The sequence below is a fragment of the Zeus faber genome (assembly GCF_960531495.2).
Source record: "Zeus faber genome assembly, chromosome: 15".
In the NCBI taxonomy this organism is placed as follows: Eukaryota; Metazoa; Chordata; class Actinopteri; order Zeiformes; family Zeidae; genus Zeus; species Zeus faber.
The window spans coordinates 13,867,153-13,884,817 of record NC_137194.1 but is presented as its reverse complement, the minus strand read 5'-3'; the positions used below and the strand labels follow the sequence as shown (position 1 = coordinate 13,884,817).

Below are 17,665 nucleotides of genomic sequence, written 5' to 3'. Positions count from 1 at the left end.
GTTCGTGCAGCAGGTTGTGACTCAGGTCCAGCTCCCTTAAATTCACGCAGCCTCTCAGAGCCTCCTCCGTCACCTCCTCGATCAGGTTGCTGCTCATCACCAGCTCCTACACGGATGCGGACGCGGAGTCAGAGGCCGGCGAAAAAACAAGACGCTCGGTCGCACCGGACCCGGCCATCGCGTCAATGTTGTACCGCGGCTTTAAGAGAGAGAGAGACGCATCGATGGAAGCAGGACGGGAGGAAGAGGCTCCAGTACAAGCGGTTAAGGCTGACCTTCAGGGACGGCGGCAGGCCTCGCGGCAGAAAACGGAACAAGTTTCCCTCCAGACGCAGCGTCAGAACACTCTTTAGGGGTTTGAACACCAGGGGTGACACAATGGCCTCGTAGAGACTGTTCTGCCCCAGCTCCAGAGAAGTTAGATTCACCAAACCTGGACGTGGAAAAAATAGGAGGAGGGGGCAACCTGAGCATGAGCACTAGCAATCGCCCGGTTCATGATTTTCATAGAGACATATATGACCCTTTCTTTTACACACACACACACACACACACACACACATACAGGAAACACACACGAGCACCTTTGAAGAACTCAGGGGTGACGGTGCTAAGCGGGTTGCGGTTCATCTTGAGCTCCTCCAAAGAAGAAGGCAGTTCCGGGATTGCGGTGAGCTGGTTGCCATCCAGGTTCAGTTTCTTCAGACGGGTCAAGTTCTGCAGAAGACACAGAGCCGACGACGTGGACGTCAGGAGGGAAAGGCGTCGGGAAAAGATGGTTGGTCATTCACATTATTTCCCGGCGCCCTGGCGACACCAGGGCATAGTCGCAGGATTGCACCAGATTAGAGAGTATTAAACCAACATCTTTTCTTGGCCATCAATCTTATTTAAAGTATTTTGGGTAATGTTATTATACGTTTGACATGGTTCTTTATTGAGGGCCACTGCGGTTGTTGTGGGTCGTGTGAAAGCCTTTGGCCGTGTCAGTAAACCTCCAGCCAGTCCACTTGCGCTCTGTCATTACTGGGAAATGAGCAGAACATTCAAAGAAATACACTAAAAATAACTTCCTTTTCATCTCCAGGCCATTGGCTACAGTTCTTTTCCAGAGGAACCTGCCCGGCCAATGCCGGGGGAGCGCGAGTCCGAGGTGGGTTCCATGATGGGTCAGAGCGCGGTGGGATATCTTGGTGTGGTCAGGGTCTGGATTTGGCTTTGTGGTCCGGTGCCTCATGGTGACTTCCAGCCCTGCCAGCTGAAGGATATTCTTAGGGAGGATTAGCTAATGTGGCCGCGCACAGAGCTCCGACAGCATGGAAATAATACATGGAATAAAGTGCTATTTTCATTTCATCAATATTGCACGGACGATTATCCCAGAAATGGTGTAAACGAAGCCCGCGCTCAGCCCTACATGGAGCGACGACGAGGCCGGAGACACACACACGTTAAACACACGGAGATGGATTTAAGTGCAGCCTGGGCGTGAGTAATGGAGCGGTGTGTTTAGACTGGCAGCGAGGAGGTCGACCTCTGAGGTGGACAGCGGCTTATATGGACAGCGGGGTTGTACGTGGTGGCTTCTTACAGACAGGGGGCCGAGGCTCAGCGACTCGGCGTCCAGCCGGTTTCCGCCGAGGTCCAGCGTCTCCAGATTGGGAAGGCCGGAGAAACCCGGCTCGGCGATGCGACTGATGTTGTTCTCTGCAAATACATGACACACGTTCATTCATTCAACGCACTTCCAACCTCGGGGAATCGCCGTGCAATTTGGAAGGCGCATTAATATTGAGGGGAAAGTCCCGGCCTTTGCAGTAACGCACGCAGCCGCATTCCGCACAGACGCGCTGACACACCTGCCAAGTCTAGCTTTGTGACCCCCGGGTCAGTGATAATTGGCAGGTGAGTCATGCCAATGCCCCTGCAGATGATGTGTTCGTTTACAGTCTGGCACGCTTCAGAAAGGAGGGAGCTGTTGAAGCCGACGTGCGCCTCCGTCCCATTGGTGGGAGGCTGGGTCCCTTCCTCCTCCTCCTCCTCCTCCTTCTCCTCCTCCTGCCCTCCTTCCTCTTTTTCTTCTTCTTCTTCTTCCTCCTCCTCCTCCTCCTCCTCTTCCTATCGCGTCATAAATAAACCCAGAGGAGATACTAAAGTGGTTTGCAACATGGGGCGATTCATTAATAAGTAATATGATGACAGGAATTCAATTTCTGAGTTAAACCCAAACCTCCTCTTCTTCCTCGTCATCATCCTCATCATCGTCATCGTCATCATCGTCATCCTCATCCTCCTCCTCTTCCTCCTCCTCTCCTCTCCTTTTTCCCGGCTTCTCTTGACCCATTAACCTGCTCTTCTCAGCATGAAGTTCCTTCAGGACAGCCATCAGAGCGCCCGTCTCCTTGAGTTCGCTGTAACGCCTCGTCCATCCCGCCAGGGGGCGCCCAAGCCCTGCCTGCGGAGAAAGCACGACCACTGAGTTGGTGACAAACTCAACCAGTGGATGGAAATAGTTTTCTAAAATTTTGCTTTTAATTATTAAATAAATAATAATAAAATTCATTAAATAATACAGTTAACTTTAATTATGTCTCTATTGATGTCTATTGATCTATAACTATGGAGCCTCAAAAGTGACATTGAGCATAATAATAAAAAAAACTAATTTATTTATATATATATATATATATATATATATATATATATAAACCTTTTACTGTTTTACAGCTATATAAACTAAACAGAAATACAGCGCAGTTTGCCAGCTGGTGCGTTCCAGTAGCCTTGGCAATAGGAAACACCATCTTATTATAAGAACAAATGACTGTTTTTGGACTGATCATAGCCGGGCTGCGTTACCATACGCATCCCAGGGATATATGACAAACATTTGTAAACATTTAACACGCAGGACAAGAGCACATGTCAATGCCGTTACGTCGAACGCAAGCACCAGCCCCCCCCAACGCCAAGTTAGACCAAGCGGAGGCAAACAAGGTCGTACTGTTCAAGCATCACAAGGGCACCAGCACCACTACAGCGGGGGGGGGGGGGCGCCCAGAGAGGGGAAGGCCCCGGCAGCATGCGAGGCTGCGGCCAGGACCTGGCGGAGCTGAAGAGGGAGATGCTGGAGGTGTCGAAGGACATGGAGAAGGTGACGGTGATGGAGTCTTTTTTTTACCACACCCAGAGGTTCCACGAGGAAATGGGTTTTCCAAACGTGCCGAGGGGATGCGGGGCCCAACAATAACAGCGGCCACTTGGCAACCGCTTCTCAGAGTTAGTGTCGGGCGCTTCGATTGAATGTGTAGTTGTATTGTGCAGTGTTTTAAAAATATGCATTTTACAGTGTGCGTAAAATGGTGGGTTCGTAGTTATCCATCAATCGATGTCAGCATATTATTCTTCTCTACTTGTTCTGAAAATAAAAAGAGCCAAACTCGCCCTCATGGAGAGGCAGGTTGACTTGGCACAAAGGCGATGTGAGCAGTCCTTCACTCCTGTGCCGGATGAGAAATGTAAGGCAATCAGTGGTTATCCGTTTACCATTATATTGATTCAAATGTGTATTTTATTTGTGCTGTAACAATGCAGTGTTTATTCTTTTTTTAATTTCACTGTCAACTAAAGGGGCACTGCAAAATGCAGAACATCCATCTGAGTCGAACAAATAAAATTGCCAATTCAGCGTTTTAGTTCAATGCACAGGGGTTATTTCTAAGAGCGAGCAAAAAGCGTTTTATTAATAGAAGTTTAATAGTATAAGATGGTATATACGTTTCTTTTTACTCTATCCAGTCAGGATGTGAGTATTTACATATTTTTCGTGCCAGATCGTCCTGTTAGTGAAACATACAAGTGACATTCATCTGATTTTGTTGTTGTTTATAAATATTTGTATTTGACGCTAAACCTGTTTCATACCAACGGTTTGAACAAGATAAGGGCCACATTGTGAATACCTGTTGGGTTAGTTTTAGATGAAGGTAGAAAACAAAATCTTTAACCACAAATTCAGTCATACAGTAGTTATTCTTTCATTCTTGTCAACTCAGGTCCAAGATCATTTTGTAATATTGTACCTGTAGTGATAATAACAGGGATATATTATATTATATAATGAATACTGGGATAATACATCAGCAGATGAGTGTTGTTCATGAGGCAATGAGAGGGCATGAGCATTACTATACAAGTACCACAGCTGTCCTGTTGATTTAGAACGATTTTACATAGTAATAGTGAATAAATACACCAATCAGCCACAACATTAAAACCACCACAAATAATCACTAATACTCTGTTGGTCCCCCTCGTGCCATCAATACAGATCTGAGCCGTCGAGGCATGGACTCCACAAGACCTCTGAAGGTGTCCTGTGGTATCTGGCACCAAGATGTAAGCAGCAGATCGTTTAAGTCCTGTGCGTTGTGAGGTGGGGCCCCCATGGATCGGGCTTGTTGCTCGAGCACATCCCACAGATGCTCGTTCGGATCGGACCCTAACCCCGTCCATCCACATGATGGAGAAGAAAAGGTGATTCATCAGACCAGGCCGCCTTCTTCCATTGCTCCACGGTCCAGTTCTGACGCTCACGTGCCCATTGTAGGCGCTTTCGGCGGTGGACAGGGGTCAGCATGGACACTCTGACCGGTCTGCAGCTACGCAGCCCCATACGCAGCAAGCTGTGATGCACTGTGTGTTCTGACACCTTTCTATCAGAGCAGCATTAACTTTTTTACCAATTTGGGCTACAGTAGCTCTTATGTGGGATTGGACCAAACGGGTGAGGCTTCGCTCCCCACGCGCATCAATAAGCCATGGGCGCCCATGACCCTGTCCCCGGTTCACCGGCACGCACAATTTTGCACCACAATTTTGTCAAAGTGGCTCAGATCCTTACGCTTGCCCATTTTTCCTGCTTCCAACACATCAACTTCAAGACCTGGCTGTTCACTTGCTGCCTAATATATCCCACCCCTTGACAGGTGCCATTGGAAAGAGATGAGCGATGTTATTCACTTCACCGGTCAGTGGTTTTAATGTTGTGGATGATCAGTGTATGCACACATATATTATATATTCTCATACCAGTCTGTATGCAGTGGCCTCCACTGTAGCTGCACGTCTCCTTTTCCCCCAGACTCCTCTCCTCCTCCTCCTCCGAGCCTCCATAGCTCTAAGGTCAACTAGTGGCCGGTTCCTTTTTCTCTCCTCCACCTCGGCGCTGATGTGGTCGTCCTGAATCACTGCGCCCAAAAGGAAAACAAATGATAGAACAGATTATTTGAAGGCTACAGATAATATTCAGTTGAGTGAGCATAGTTGCCAAATGGTTGGGAGGTCACAGTAGAGATAAATCAACAATCTCAGAGAGTATCACTCACCTGTTGTACCGATTGAGCCACAGGATCACAGAGGAAACGGAAAGTACTTGAAATTAAATGGACTCGAATAGAATGAAATAAACGTACCATTTGTTAAGCGTGTGTCTGGTGCTGCTCCAGCCACGCCAAACCCTGGAAGGTGGGTGACCTCTATTTTGGATACTTCTGATGCTTCATCCACGGAGCTCAGGGAATGCGCAGATAGTGTGAGTACACTCAGAACAATGTAGTTGATCCATATTCTGAGCCCTGGCATCCTTGGAGCCCGCTGGTACATCAACTAGAGAGAGACCTCTTAAACCTTGGGGCTAAGGGTTTAATACCCCACAAAGGGATTTAGAAGAAAAAAAACAAAACCCAAAAAAAGAGAAGCTCCCACCACAGCACAGAAACTCCCTATACACTGGACTGAAAGAGCGATTCCTCGGAGTAAAAATTCTGCCGTTCTTAGTTCCGAACACTGATCGACTGCACCTGCTCCACAGGGAATGAATCATAGGAATGGAGAGAGCAGAAATGAGTGTGGGAGACGTGGAGGTCAAAAAATAAACTCTCACATTATTAACAGAAGCCGGCGTTCATCCCACCCTGGAATATTCCACCTCTTCCGCCCTGACCTTATAAGAGCCTCACCTGAGTCTATATGGAAGAACCGAGAGAGAAGAGGGTGCCTTAGGGCAGACAAAGAGGTGTCAAAAGTTAGAGAGGGGGGCCTGAAACAAAATATTGCCAGACTGTGGGGCAGACGTCCCACTTCTCGATCCACTCCTGACCCGGTCACACTGGGAAGGGTCGGCGTACACGGATCCTGAGCCAGCGCAGACACAGACGGCTCAGGTTGGAGACTCACTTGTTTGGCCAGTGTCCATTGGCATCTATGTGTGAAAAATACGACTACTTGCAATGGGCCTATCTTTACATACATATTCACACACAGACGCGACATCCATGGTGCTTACAGGTATTATGGACATAGAATCACCCACTGGAGCAGCCATGTGCCACTGTGAAACCCACCGGCCGCCCCTCTTCATTTACCCACTAACCACGTACAAACTCACAGTTTAGTGTTCTGCACTGCAAGCATGTACTGTATGGTCATATCACAAACAACTGTTAGTTTCCCCGCCCCCCCACAAGGATATTAAAAATAAGTAAGTATTACAATTATCGGTCATCGTCTCGACGTAGCGGGCATGGCCACCCTTGAATGCTGTCTCTCGAGAACAGTTTGGGACAGTGAGTGCCATATTTAGACGTGCGTCAAATGGCCCATTGGACCCTTTTACAGCCGTGTCCCAAAACGCCCTACCAAAGTAAACAGCCGTGGTCTGGGAGACGCCAGCTCATAGGCACGCAGGAACATCCGCTGACCACCCTGTCTCAACCCCAGTAGGTCAACAGGTGCTGGGCGAGGGCTCACCACTTATCCGGCGAGCCTGCAAAGTTGGATGTGTTAATACACCAACTTTATACCCAAATTGAAAAAAAAAAATACATATTTATTGAACTAAGCTCTCAGATAACTCACATTTTGACGTCATCATTCAACGAGCCATATCTTCAGCCATGTTGTACTCACCAGTGGTCATTACTTCTTTGACCATGACATACATTGGCAAAAGCAAAGACAAAACCAGGGAATCGAGGGGTCAAAGTCAAAGTTTATTTCCATTTACCACAGCAAAGCAGTCCAAGTGACGGATGATATTAGCGCGAGTTGCCAACATTGGTACAGTAACAGTTGCACAATTGAACGCAAGTACAGTTTGGGATGAGTTGAACACAAACCAACTGGTTTAAATCTTCAAAACTGGATTATTCTCACTGTAGTAAAAATAACACTCTACACACCAATTAAATTAAGACAGACTGGAAAAAAAAAAAAAGAAAATACAAACCATGGAATAAAGGGCAGGCTAATGAGTTATCACAAAATTACTTTGTTAGCTGGGAATGCAGAGAAGAAATTATACAAGTTGGAATGCAGAGGAAGTAAGACGTTATGGTTGGATGAGGAACAGGGTCTGGACTGTCTGGTAGCAAGGCAAAGCTTCCCCAAACCAGAGCCTCAACACAACCTGTGGGCAAGGACACACTCAAACCAAAACTGGGTACAAATTCAAATGTACATGTTAAGCTGAAGTGTCACTAAAGCGCCCGCCTAGGAGTCAGGTCGTAACGGGGAAGGCCTTATGAGAACTGCATGATCTTTACACGCCTACGAAACTGTCTAGCCAGAACTATTTTGGTGAAAACGCAGCATTTAGAAACAAGACGGCATGAGAGCACAAACCAGGGAGCAGCTCAGAACAAGTCGGTACCATGACCAAGCTGGAAGGGCGTTTATAAAGGTGGTGGAAAAAGTCAAGAGCGTATTCCTTAGTTAGCGAAGGTCTGACGGACGGCCTTAGCGATGCACTTGGCGCTGATGCCGAACAGGTCCAGCAGCTCCTGGGACTTCCCGCTGCGGGGCACGCCGCTCACCGCCAGCCGAGTCACCACGATGCCGGGCTCCTCACCCACAGCGGACAGCACCGCCTCTCCCAGACCACCTTGATGAGAGACAGGACGGCAGGTAAGAGGAGCGTCAGAATTATGCACAAAATACACACAACTAACTTGACCCGAATGGGTTATTTACCCTCTTTGTAGTGGTCTTCCACAGTAATGATCCTGTCTCCTGTGGCTCTGGCAGCAGCCAAGATGGTGGCGGCGTCCAGTGGTTTGATGGTGAACGGGTCAATGACACGTATGTTCTTTCCTGCCAGGAATTAAAAAAAAAAAAAAAAAAAAAGCCATGCAGCATTTCAGACTTAATCCTTTGTATGAGATGACAAACCTATCTAAGTCCAACACAAGGACAGTCATTTTCTTGAATAACATCGATAAAAATATAGACTGACTGCAACAACATCAACTGTATGTAGCCATGGATCGGTGCCAATTGTGAACCATGAGACAACACATTTAGCAGTAGATCTGATAATGACAGGAAATTTGTAGCTCTGGTAAAAACTTCAATGAACAAATCTCCATGATTCATTTTTGTTTTTGTGTCAATTTATTTTGGAACGCAGTAATTGCAAAATAATATACAAATAATGTGCGCCCTTCTGCCACACGTTCACTAGATGGCGCTGTGAGCTCACTTACCCTCACTGGCCAGGGTGTCAGCAGCAGCCAGGGCTTCATGCAGAGTCACTCCTGCTCCAATCACAGTCACACAGTCACTGTCAGACTGGCGCACTACCTGAGGGGAAAACACAGTTTGCTCATCACAAATCAATGTTCTCCGTTTAACATGAGGGTGTCTACAATTTCACCAAAACGAAGTGTTCACCTTAGCCACGCCCAATTCAAACTTCTCATCTGGAGAGTAGAGGACCTTCAGGTCAGGTCTGCTGGTGCGAATGAAGCAGATTCCCTGAGAACAAAGAGCGACACATCAGAATTAAGCACAAATGCCATTTTCCTCCCCCAGTCATTGTCAACTGGCTTCCAGTCACGAAACACTGACCTTTGTGTTTGCCGCCAGCTCTAAAGCCCTCTCTGTGGACACCGCGTCGCTGGGGTAGAACACCGTGCATGTTGGGATGGCGCGGAACATTGCCAGGTCCTCCAGCGCCATCTGAGAGGGGCCGTCCTCGCCTGGAAGACATGGCTTTTAAGTCGGCGAACGAAACTCAAAAACGGCGCAATAAACTACGGACGTGCCGACAGGAAAGCTCACCGATAGAGACACCACAGTGGGAGCCCACAAGGTTGACGTTGGACTGGGAGATGGCTCCCATGCGAATCTGGTCATATGCTCTGGAAAAGAAGGCTGCGAAGGTGCTGGCGAACGCAACAGTGCGGTCACGGGTGCCACAGCCGATTGCGACACTCACCTATTAAAAAATTTTTTTTTAAAAATTAAAATAATTTATATATCTCAAAAAGTAGATAAACACAGAAGATGCGCTTTAAGATTCTCTATATAGATACACATCTATAGTTATTAATTTTAAAAGGGAGTAGGGTGATATTCGGGCTTCTTACAGCCTCCACCATTACGACTTAATTTGCCATATCACAGGCCCAGGAAGCCCCATTGATTGGTGCAGCAGAAATACGAGGCATTTAGGAGCAGCCAACCAATTTAACCAAGGTTCATGTAATCGGGTTTTATTCCAGGGCAAAGTGGAAGGACCGGAATTACCTGGCCAGAGAATAAACAGCGGCACATTAGACTGGTTTGGAGCAGATTGTGATTTTAAATATAAGGGAGGGGGGAGAGCAAGATCATCCCTCTTCCATAACAGCCAGTCTTTATAAACTGGAGATTAAGTTCAACTTGTGCAGGAAGTGTAATGTAGTGTTTTGCAAGTCTGAAGTTTCAACATGCTAAATGTTTTATTTTTTAACCTTTGCTGTGGGCCGACTTGGCATACAACACGGGGTGTTCTGATCAGGCTCACATGATTGGACAGCTGCAGATACCGACTACCCCGCAATTTTTCAAGGAGATTGGTGATTTTGACACCATTTATTGTTCAATATTCACCATAGAACAATAATAGAACATGAAACTGTCACTGAGTTCCAATACGGGACTGTCACCAAGTTTCAGCATAATTCAACATGTAACTCTCACTGAGTTTTAGTATGACAACATATAACTAACATGGAAACGTCAAATTAAAGTCTCACGTTAAGTGCAAATATACATTAATATGGTACTTTGCAAATAAATTTCAATCACAAAAAAATTAAAGGCTGACTCTCCCCACTTCCGTTCACTGGAAGTTCTCTGTAGTTCATTGCGCTTTAAACCAAGCGAATCAAATCAAACGACTCGTCAAATCGAAGTGACTCCTTAAGAACCAAGCCTCAAAGAGTCCAACTTTTCATTGCAAGTGCAGCTCCGCTCTGACAGCGCTAGATAGTCTGCGCAATGTTAGAATATTGTCAGGTGATGAATAAATAACTGATCTAATCTTCTTTGTTTACATTGAAGTACCTCCAAACAGCCGACTTTCTTTCCTTTGCTCTCTTTTTTGCGCGTCAACTACCTTACGTTAGTGTCAGGTTTGAGTACTCTAACATTTTCACGAGTGCAGTACATGAGCACTGTATCTGTGTGTAAATTTGACACGCACAGAATCAGATATATCTGACACTGATGGGCCCGGTGAAAACCGACCAATTCCGGTCACCGGCCAATCGGTGCATCTCACGTTTTATATTTTAACATTACGGTGCTTCATTCTAATGCTCCCACTTCCCATTTCACCTCACAATGCAGCGTTACACCTCGTGGATAATAAACTAACGCTCAGTGGGCTGCCTATCAGTGGATGTGAGACGGCCTGTGGTTCTGTAAGCCATCCCGGCTAGGTCGTAGCATCTGGTCCAATCCGAGGGACTTAGTTTAAATACCCAAGCAATTTACGGTATTGTTTTCTGTCCATACATACAGGTTGGCAGGTGGGTTGAGGTTAAAATAGTATAAAAATATGCATGACTGTTGAACGCTTTTATTTACCAGGTTTTGTTCAGCAATGAAGCACTCAATGTAGCGGTCGGGAAAGGCTTTCTTGAAGGTCTCAGAGAAGGTGGAGTTCTTGGTGTCTCCATCCAGGGCCACTACCCTCTTGCTGGCCTCTCCCAACTTTGCCAAGGCCACACCATACGCGCGCCTTGTTGCCATCTAGCAGGGGAAGGGCATAGAAGAGATGTGAAGGGACAAAGATGCATATGACAACAACCTTCTTACATACTGGCTGGCAGCTTTGCTTGAGTTGATTGAACCTTCCAGTACAAAAACAGGTTCAAGTCATTGTAAGCGACATCCCAGAAACGCAGGACAGAGTGTGAAGAGTGTTTGGCGGGCACCTTGTCGCCGATCTTGTAGGCCGGGGGCGCGGGCAGGCGGATGGGAGCTAGGTCCGCACCGGCTGTGTCCTCATTGGGCAGCTCGGGGCACAGAGTCTTATTCGGGACCTGGATCTGACTCTGCAGGTCCTTCAGGAGGTCATCCACGAGGTTTTTAGGTATAGGCTTTCCATGCCAGTTGTCCAAATCCTCAATGTCTACATCCAAAAAGACGACAGTTATTGACGATTTCTACCACATTACTCTGGAAGACACAAAAATCCGAGAATACATAAAGCTCGTTTGTCAGGGTCACTCACTTTTGAGTCCTTTGCCCTTGAAGGTCTTGGCAACAATGCAGGTGGGCTTGTCCTTGACCTGCTGAGCCTGCCAGAAAGCCTTGCACAGCTCCTCCACATCATGGCCATCCACCACATACGTGTTCCACCTATGTACAAACATAAGCAGCGTTCACCACACACAGCCATTAAAATAAATATTAACTCAAAGTTAATAGAACCCAAAACAGAAGACCAACATCCATAAAGAACGAGTCGGGCGTCAACCATATTTACATTTAAACTGGAAAGGGGAAGAGGAAGGAGCTACGACGGCGGCAGCAAAATATTTAGCAAGTTTGTGTGCTCGGTGCTTCCTCAGATTTTAGGTTTGGAAACTGACCCGAAGGCTTCACAACGCTTGCGGTACGTTTCCATGTCGTGTTGCAGGGGCGCAGCCTCACTCTGACCCAAGCGGTTGACATCGAAGACGGCCACCAGGTTGTCCAGCTTGTAGTGCGACGCGAAGGCCATCGCCTCCCACACGGAGCCCTCGGAACTCTCCCCATCGCCCATCATGCAGTACACACGGTAACTGGAACGACAGGACAGGATGTTCAGCGTCACAGCTACCGGGTCTTTTTGTTCCTTTTCCTACAACGAGAAACACTGGTTGTACTTCATTAGTCACATGGCTCAGGTTATACTTGCGTCTTCCATGACTTGAGGTGTCTAGATTTTGCAAGGCCTCGCCGACAGGCAGGCCGAGCGAGAACACGCCCTCGAGAGAGGGGCGTTTAAGCAGTTGTGCTGAAAGCTGTCGCAACAACCCTAATGATGCCCTGCAGCACAGAAACGGCATTTTTTCGGTCATACTTTTGCACAATGAGGTATTGTCCCGTTCCAGTTGTCAGCACAAAAGCTTCTGCCTTGATAACTTTCTCCACTGGTTAATTCCTTGGCCAGGTTTTATAGCATACCATTTTGGTGAACACTACTCTGTAGTAGATCACTGTTCACCCAGAAATTAACATCGCCCTGAGGAAGCATTTAAAGTTTCAAACAAATGAAAAATGTGTTTTCAGGCATCTTTAATGACAACATACATACAAGTGTGGGCTCAGTATGCCACATGTAGAGGATCCATCCATCCATCCATCCATCCATCCATCCATCCATCCATCCATCCATCCATCCATCCAGCCAGTTAGGGATATTGGGCTTTCGGGTGAAATTTCAGGATGAAGCTAAAATGCACTATAACCTTTACAGGTGAACTTAATTTGACCTTCTCTAAACTTTTGAACGTACATGTCCAACTGTTCAATGTTTTAGTACTTTTTGCACAACTTGCTGTTCTCTAACAAGAAGATGAAGACCAAAATTCACACCAGGTGATTGATCCATGAATCGACCAATACATTTCCTGGTTCAATTATAATTGGTATTCAAACAGTCCTCTTCATCATGCTGTTCACATTTTGACATCATGAGACCATGGCGACACCTAACAATTGATCAACAGCACCTCGCCATTGCGAGGCTTCAAACAGGATGTTCTCAGAGGGAAGTGGCCACTGAGCTTAGAGTGTCACAGAGTGTGAACAGTGCCCTGCGGAACCGCATCATGATGCCACTCAACTCCAGGCACATTTAAGGGAGGTGAGAGGCACCCAAGTGTCACGTCAGACCATTCGAAACCGCTTACATCAGCGTGGTCTGCGTGCTAGACGACCTGCAAGGGAGCCTGACCACACCACCAGGCACAGGCATCATCGTCTTGCACGGGCCAGGGAGCATTTACGCTGGACGAGGGACCAGTGGCCTCAGTGCTGTTCTCTGATGAAAGTTGATTCACGATGATTAGAAACGATGGCCGCCAACGATGTTGGCGAAGTCAAGGAGGGCGCTATGCATCAGTCACTGTTGTCACCAGACGAGCCTTTGGTGGTGGTGTTACAGTGTGTCTAGTCAATACAGAACTGCCCTACACTTTGTGAATGGTACAGTGACAAGCCCATACTACCTGAATAACATCATTAATCCAGTCATTGTGCCCCTGCATGAACAACACAGGCCTCATTTCATCTTCATGGACAACAATGCTCCAGCTCATGGAGGTGGCATCATTAGGGAACGGCTGCTGGAGACTGGGGCACCTCAAATGGAGTCGGCCCATACTTTCTCCAGACCTGAAAACCTATGGGATCAGCTGAGTCGCCGTGTAGAGGCTCGTAACTCTGTACCCCAGCACCTCAATGACCTGAGGGCCACCCTTCAAGAAGAGTGGGGGGCCAGGCCTCAGCAGACAATAAGTCGACTTGTGAACAGCATGAGACGTGATTGTCAAGCTGTAATTGATGCTCAAGGGCACATGACAAGTAATTGAGACATTGACATTTGTTGTTGTGGTATATCCACCATTGTTGTTGGCTTTTGTTTCAATAAATTGTTTGAGATGAAGAAATCACCATTGCATGCTTCTACTTAAATGCTCTACTTTCACGATATAATATCACTGTAGCATAAACTTTACATTTTCCATAAATTTCACCTGAAAGCCAAATATCCCTAACTTTTTGTCACACACACACACACACACACACACACACACACACACACACACACACACACACACACACACACACACACACACACACACACACACACACACACACACACACACACACACACACACACACACACACACACACACACGAGAGTTGTTGGATGCAAACCCAAATACATTCTGAAACAGCAGAAATTGCGTCAAAAAAAGTCGGCTATACAATCTCACCTGGATTTGTCAAAGTATTTCCCAGTGTAGGCCATGCCGCAGGCAGCGCCCAGACCCTGCCCCAGAGATCCTGTAGCGACATCAACAAAGGCCAGTTTCTAATAGAGAGGACAAGAACAATAATGTTAATTTACATTATAGGCAGGCTAAAACACAGTAGATGTAACAACACCAGCTTAATAACTGAGCAATTTCGAGTGGCTCACAGGTGTGGGGTGCCCCTCCAGTTCGCAGTCGAGCTTGCGCAGGTTGACCAAATCGGACTCCTTCACGTATCCGGCCTCTGCCCAGGCAGCATACAGGATAGGTGCAGCATGACCCTGTAGATAGACAGAGTCATAAAATAAAGTTTAAAAAAAAAAAAAAAAAAAAAAAAAAAAAAAAAACCCACACGCGACACTTCCCAGCAGCGAAGCATCATCTTAACCAAAACATCAAGTAAGGGTTCACACACCTTTGACATGACGAAGCGGTCGTTGCACTGGTTGCGAGGGTCATCCGCTTTGTAGCGCATGGTGTGAAAGAACAGCACAGACATGAGCTCGGCGGCACTGCAACACGAAGTCGGGTGGCTGCAGGGGACACACACACAGACACGTTAGTCACAGTTCACGGTAACCAACTCCGTGCAGTTAGGGCACAACACTTTCACTGTAAATCACCATGCATGCGTTATTATAATGAACACCTCATATTCAGCATTTATAGAAATGACAGTTGCCATGGCATGCCTGTAAAAGATATAATTAATGAAAAAAAGTATGATGCCCTGGAAGGTCTTGGGGTATATCATTACTGGAACAAACCTGAGCTGCAATGAATGACCGTTAAAAGCAGCCAAGTCCTGGCATAGGTTAATTATCAAATTGCTATTTGATTTTTGTTACGTAAGAAAACATTTCAGAGTTCCCTCAGACTTCAAAGACTGAAGCCCTTGGATTGCCTCTTTATTTCAAAAATTGTGAAATGGTTAAGTTGCTGAACAGCTGTATGAATAGTGTAACGGCACAGGGGTTGGAAATAACCACATGCAGCCAATTCCGCTCTTCCCCTTCAGGTGTTAATGTCAGAAGGTCAACATGTATAACGGTTGCGACGGGACACACAGAGTTATGGTTCTGTGTTAGAAACTCGCATTCCACAAAATCAAAATCCTCTGCATTCCGGTGATCCAGTTACCCCTTGTGCTTCCAGTGAGGGAAATCTTGCAGAGAAATAAATAAATGTCAAATCTGAAAACAAAAAAAAAAAAAGACAAACATTAAATAAAATAAAAAATAAAAATCAAATGGGGAAAGTGAGGTACATAAGGAGAGTAGTTCTCCAAATCTTCACACTGCCAATGGATGCTTTTCCAGGAAGACAGTCGTCCATTTCCTTGTACACCGATAGAAGGAAGTGACTTTAAAAACTGGTTTCCCAACAAAAATTCATTTGAGCCGAGTTTACAGGCGGCGCACAAAGTGAGAACCACAACAATGTGTATAAAGTGGATACTGTACAAAGACAGTGCGATCATTAAAAAAAAAAAAAAAAAAAAACAAGTGCAGAATTTAGGGAAACCGACTTGACAGAAATGGACTATAATAATATTCATAAGAACGTTTTTATTAGTGTCTAATCCCGTGAAAATAAGAATGTTGTCTTGGCATTACCTTAGAATGAGTCGTTATTCATCTACATAGGGGGCAGGTACGCTTCAAGGAGGCCGCCATGGGGAGGCGGGTGCAGTTGGTTGCGATCGGTCACTAAATTATACACCGAGCCATTCTGATCCCTGACAGTGCTTGGTGCGAGTCATGGAGGCCAAATTAAACTCCATTTTTTTTTTTTGGACGACTGATATATTATATTAGTGGAAAAAAATAAGTTGTGGAATAGAATATTTGCAATTCAACAGCACCATGTTTTGTTTTGTTTTAATACAAACAAAACAATAACATGTCCACCCCTGGTAGCCTTTACACGAATTTAAATTCGTCCGTACGGTAAATTCAACATAAATATATAAAAAAAAAACAACAACATTAGAGACTGGTAATAATGAAATCTGCGTTAAGGGGGAATGGGTGTTTTGAAAGGCATGTTCAGCCAAAAAAATAGAAATTCATAATAATAATAATAATAATAATAATAATAATTATTATTATTATTACAGCAGCAGCTATAACTTTAAATATACGCGTCAGGCCAGCCACGCGACCGTGTGACGTCAGTTACAGACGGAAGAAAGAAACGTAAAATGCAGGTCAGGAAGTAGTTCTGGATTTAATATGATAATAATAATAATAATAACAACAACTGATTATTAATATCATCATCACAATAAATAAGATACACGTGGCGGCCGTTCAACTTCACCCCCCCCTCCCTCCGCTGACACTGGGAAGTGGATTCACGCAGTTTGGAACACACCCACTGAAGCGTCTCCAACGTTCGTTCCTGCGACACGCAGCCTAATAAACCCCGAAAAAGATAATAAATAAAACCTCCGACTGCGGCGACAAAACCTCCGACAGCGGCGATAAAGGCCCCTGACAGCGGCGATAAAAGCCCCTGACAGCGGCGATAAAGGCCCCTGACAGCGGCGATAAAAGCCCCTGACAGCGGCGATAAAAGCCCCTGACAGCGGCCCCACGTCGGTCGTTGATTCGGGGTAAAGTATTGAAACACGGGACCGCGCGCGAGGATAATCCGCACGTGCAGCACGGCCGCGCGGGTAGCGCGTGCTTCTCCAACCGGCCACAAATAATAACATAAATTTCACAAAACTAAATAGTTAGTTATGAACTCCCTGTAACTATTCGTTTATTTGTGGGTTGTTTTTTTTTTAAAATATTATTCTTATTAGTTTACCCTGTCCGTAGTTAACTAGCGCCGACCTACCCGGAGTTGGACGCGCATGTCGCCTTGATGGAGTGGATCCGCAGCTTGTTGGCGACATCTTTGAGCCCCTGCAGAGTTTTCTCGTCTGGTTTGTGGTAGCTAGGCATGGCTGCTGCTGCTGCTGGTGGTGGTGGCGGCGGCGGCGGCGTCCGGAGGAACTAGGTTCACTGTTACGAGAGAGTGCCTGCGCGGCTTCTGGCCAAGCTAGAAGGGAGGAAGGGCCCCGGCGAGGAGGGGCTTTATGTCCGCTCCCTGGACCACTCCCACCGCGTCCAGCCATTGGCGGAGGAGGAGGAGCGGTGGAGCGAGTCGCTCCAAAACGTGCGTTATCGTTCGTTCGTTTCATATTCACTTACTCATCCAAAATACATTAAAAAAAAAAAACCAAAACGCGAGGCGTGGATTGTAGATTATATGCTCAAATTCAAATAATAAATGGGCTTATTTCTAATAATAATAAT

General features: G+C 46.2%; 2 protein-coding genes across 2 annotated transcripts in view; both read right to left on the bottom strand.

Moving 5' to 3' along the window:
* Window positions 1-2,868, bottom strand: part of LOC307241183 (extracellular matrix protein 2) — a gene marked incomplete at both ends in the record, with an annotated part of 10,914 nt that extends 8,046 nt beyond the window's left edge. Inside the window, 8 exons of the mRNA XM_080015219.1 lie at window positions 1-106; window positions 276-433; window positions 585-717; window positions 1,592-1,707; window positions 1,860-1,950; window positions 2,083-2,118; window positions 2,231-2,455; window positions 2,860-2,868. The exon at window positions 1-106 is cut by the window's left edge and continues 25 nt beyond it. Of these exons, the coding sequence (XP_079871345.1) occupies window positions 1-106; window positions 276-433; window positions 585-717; window positions 1,592-1,707; window positions 1,860-1,950; window positions 2,083-2,118; window positions 2,231-2,455; window positions 2,860-2,868 (874 nt within the window). The remainder of the gene's footprint in view (window positions 107-275; window positions 434-584; window positions 718-1,591; window positions 1,708-1,859; window positions 1,951-2,082; window positions 2,119-2,230; window positions 2,456-2,859) is intronic.
* A 4,171-nt stretch (window positions 2,869-7,039) lies between these two features.
* Window positions 7,040-17,397, bottom strand: tktb (transketolase b). Its single transcript, XM_080015827.1, has 14 exons — window positions 17,205-17,397; window positions 14,773-14,890; window positions 14,525-14,638; window positions 14,319-14,416; window positions 11,925-12,116; window positions 11,564-11,691; window positions 11,265-11,461; window positions 10,915-11,079; window positions 9,121-9,277; window positions 8,908-9,038; window positions 8,731-8,814; window positions 8,544-8,640; window positions 8,032-8,151; window positions 7,040-7,942 (listed from the first exon to the last, which is right to left on the bottom strand). The coding sequence occupies exons 1-14, from the start codon at window positions 17,309-17,311 to the stop codon at window positions 7,770-7,772; spliced, it is 1,881 nt and encodes a 626-aa protein (XP_079871953.1). The 5' UTR covers window positions 17,312-17,397; the 3' UTR covers window positions 7,040-7,769.
* Window positions 17,398-17,665: the final 268 nt, after the last annotated feature.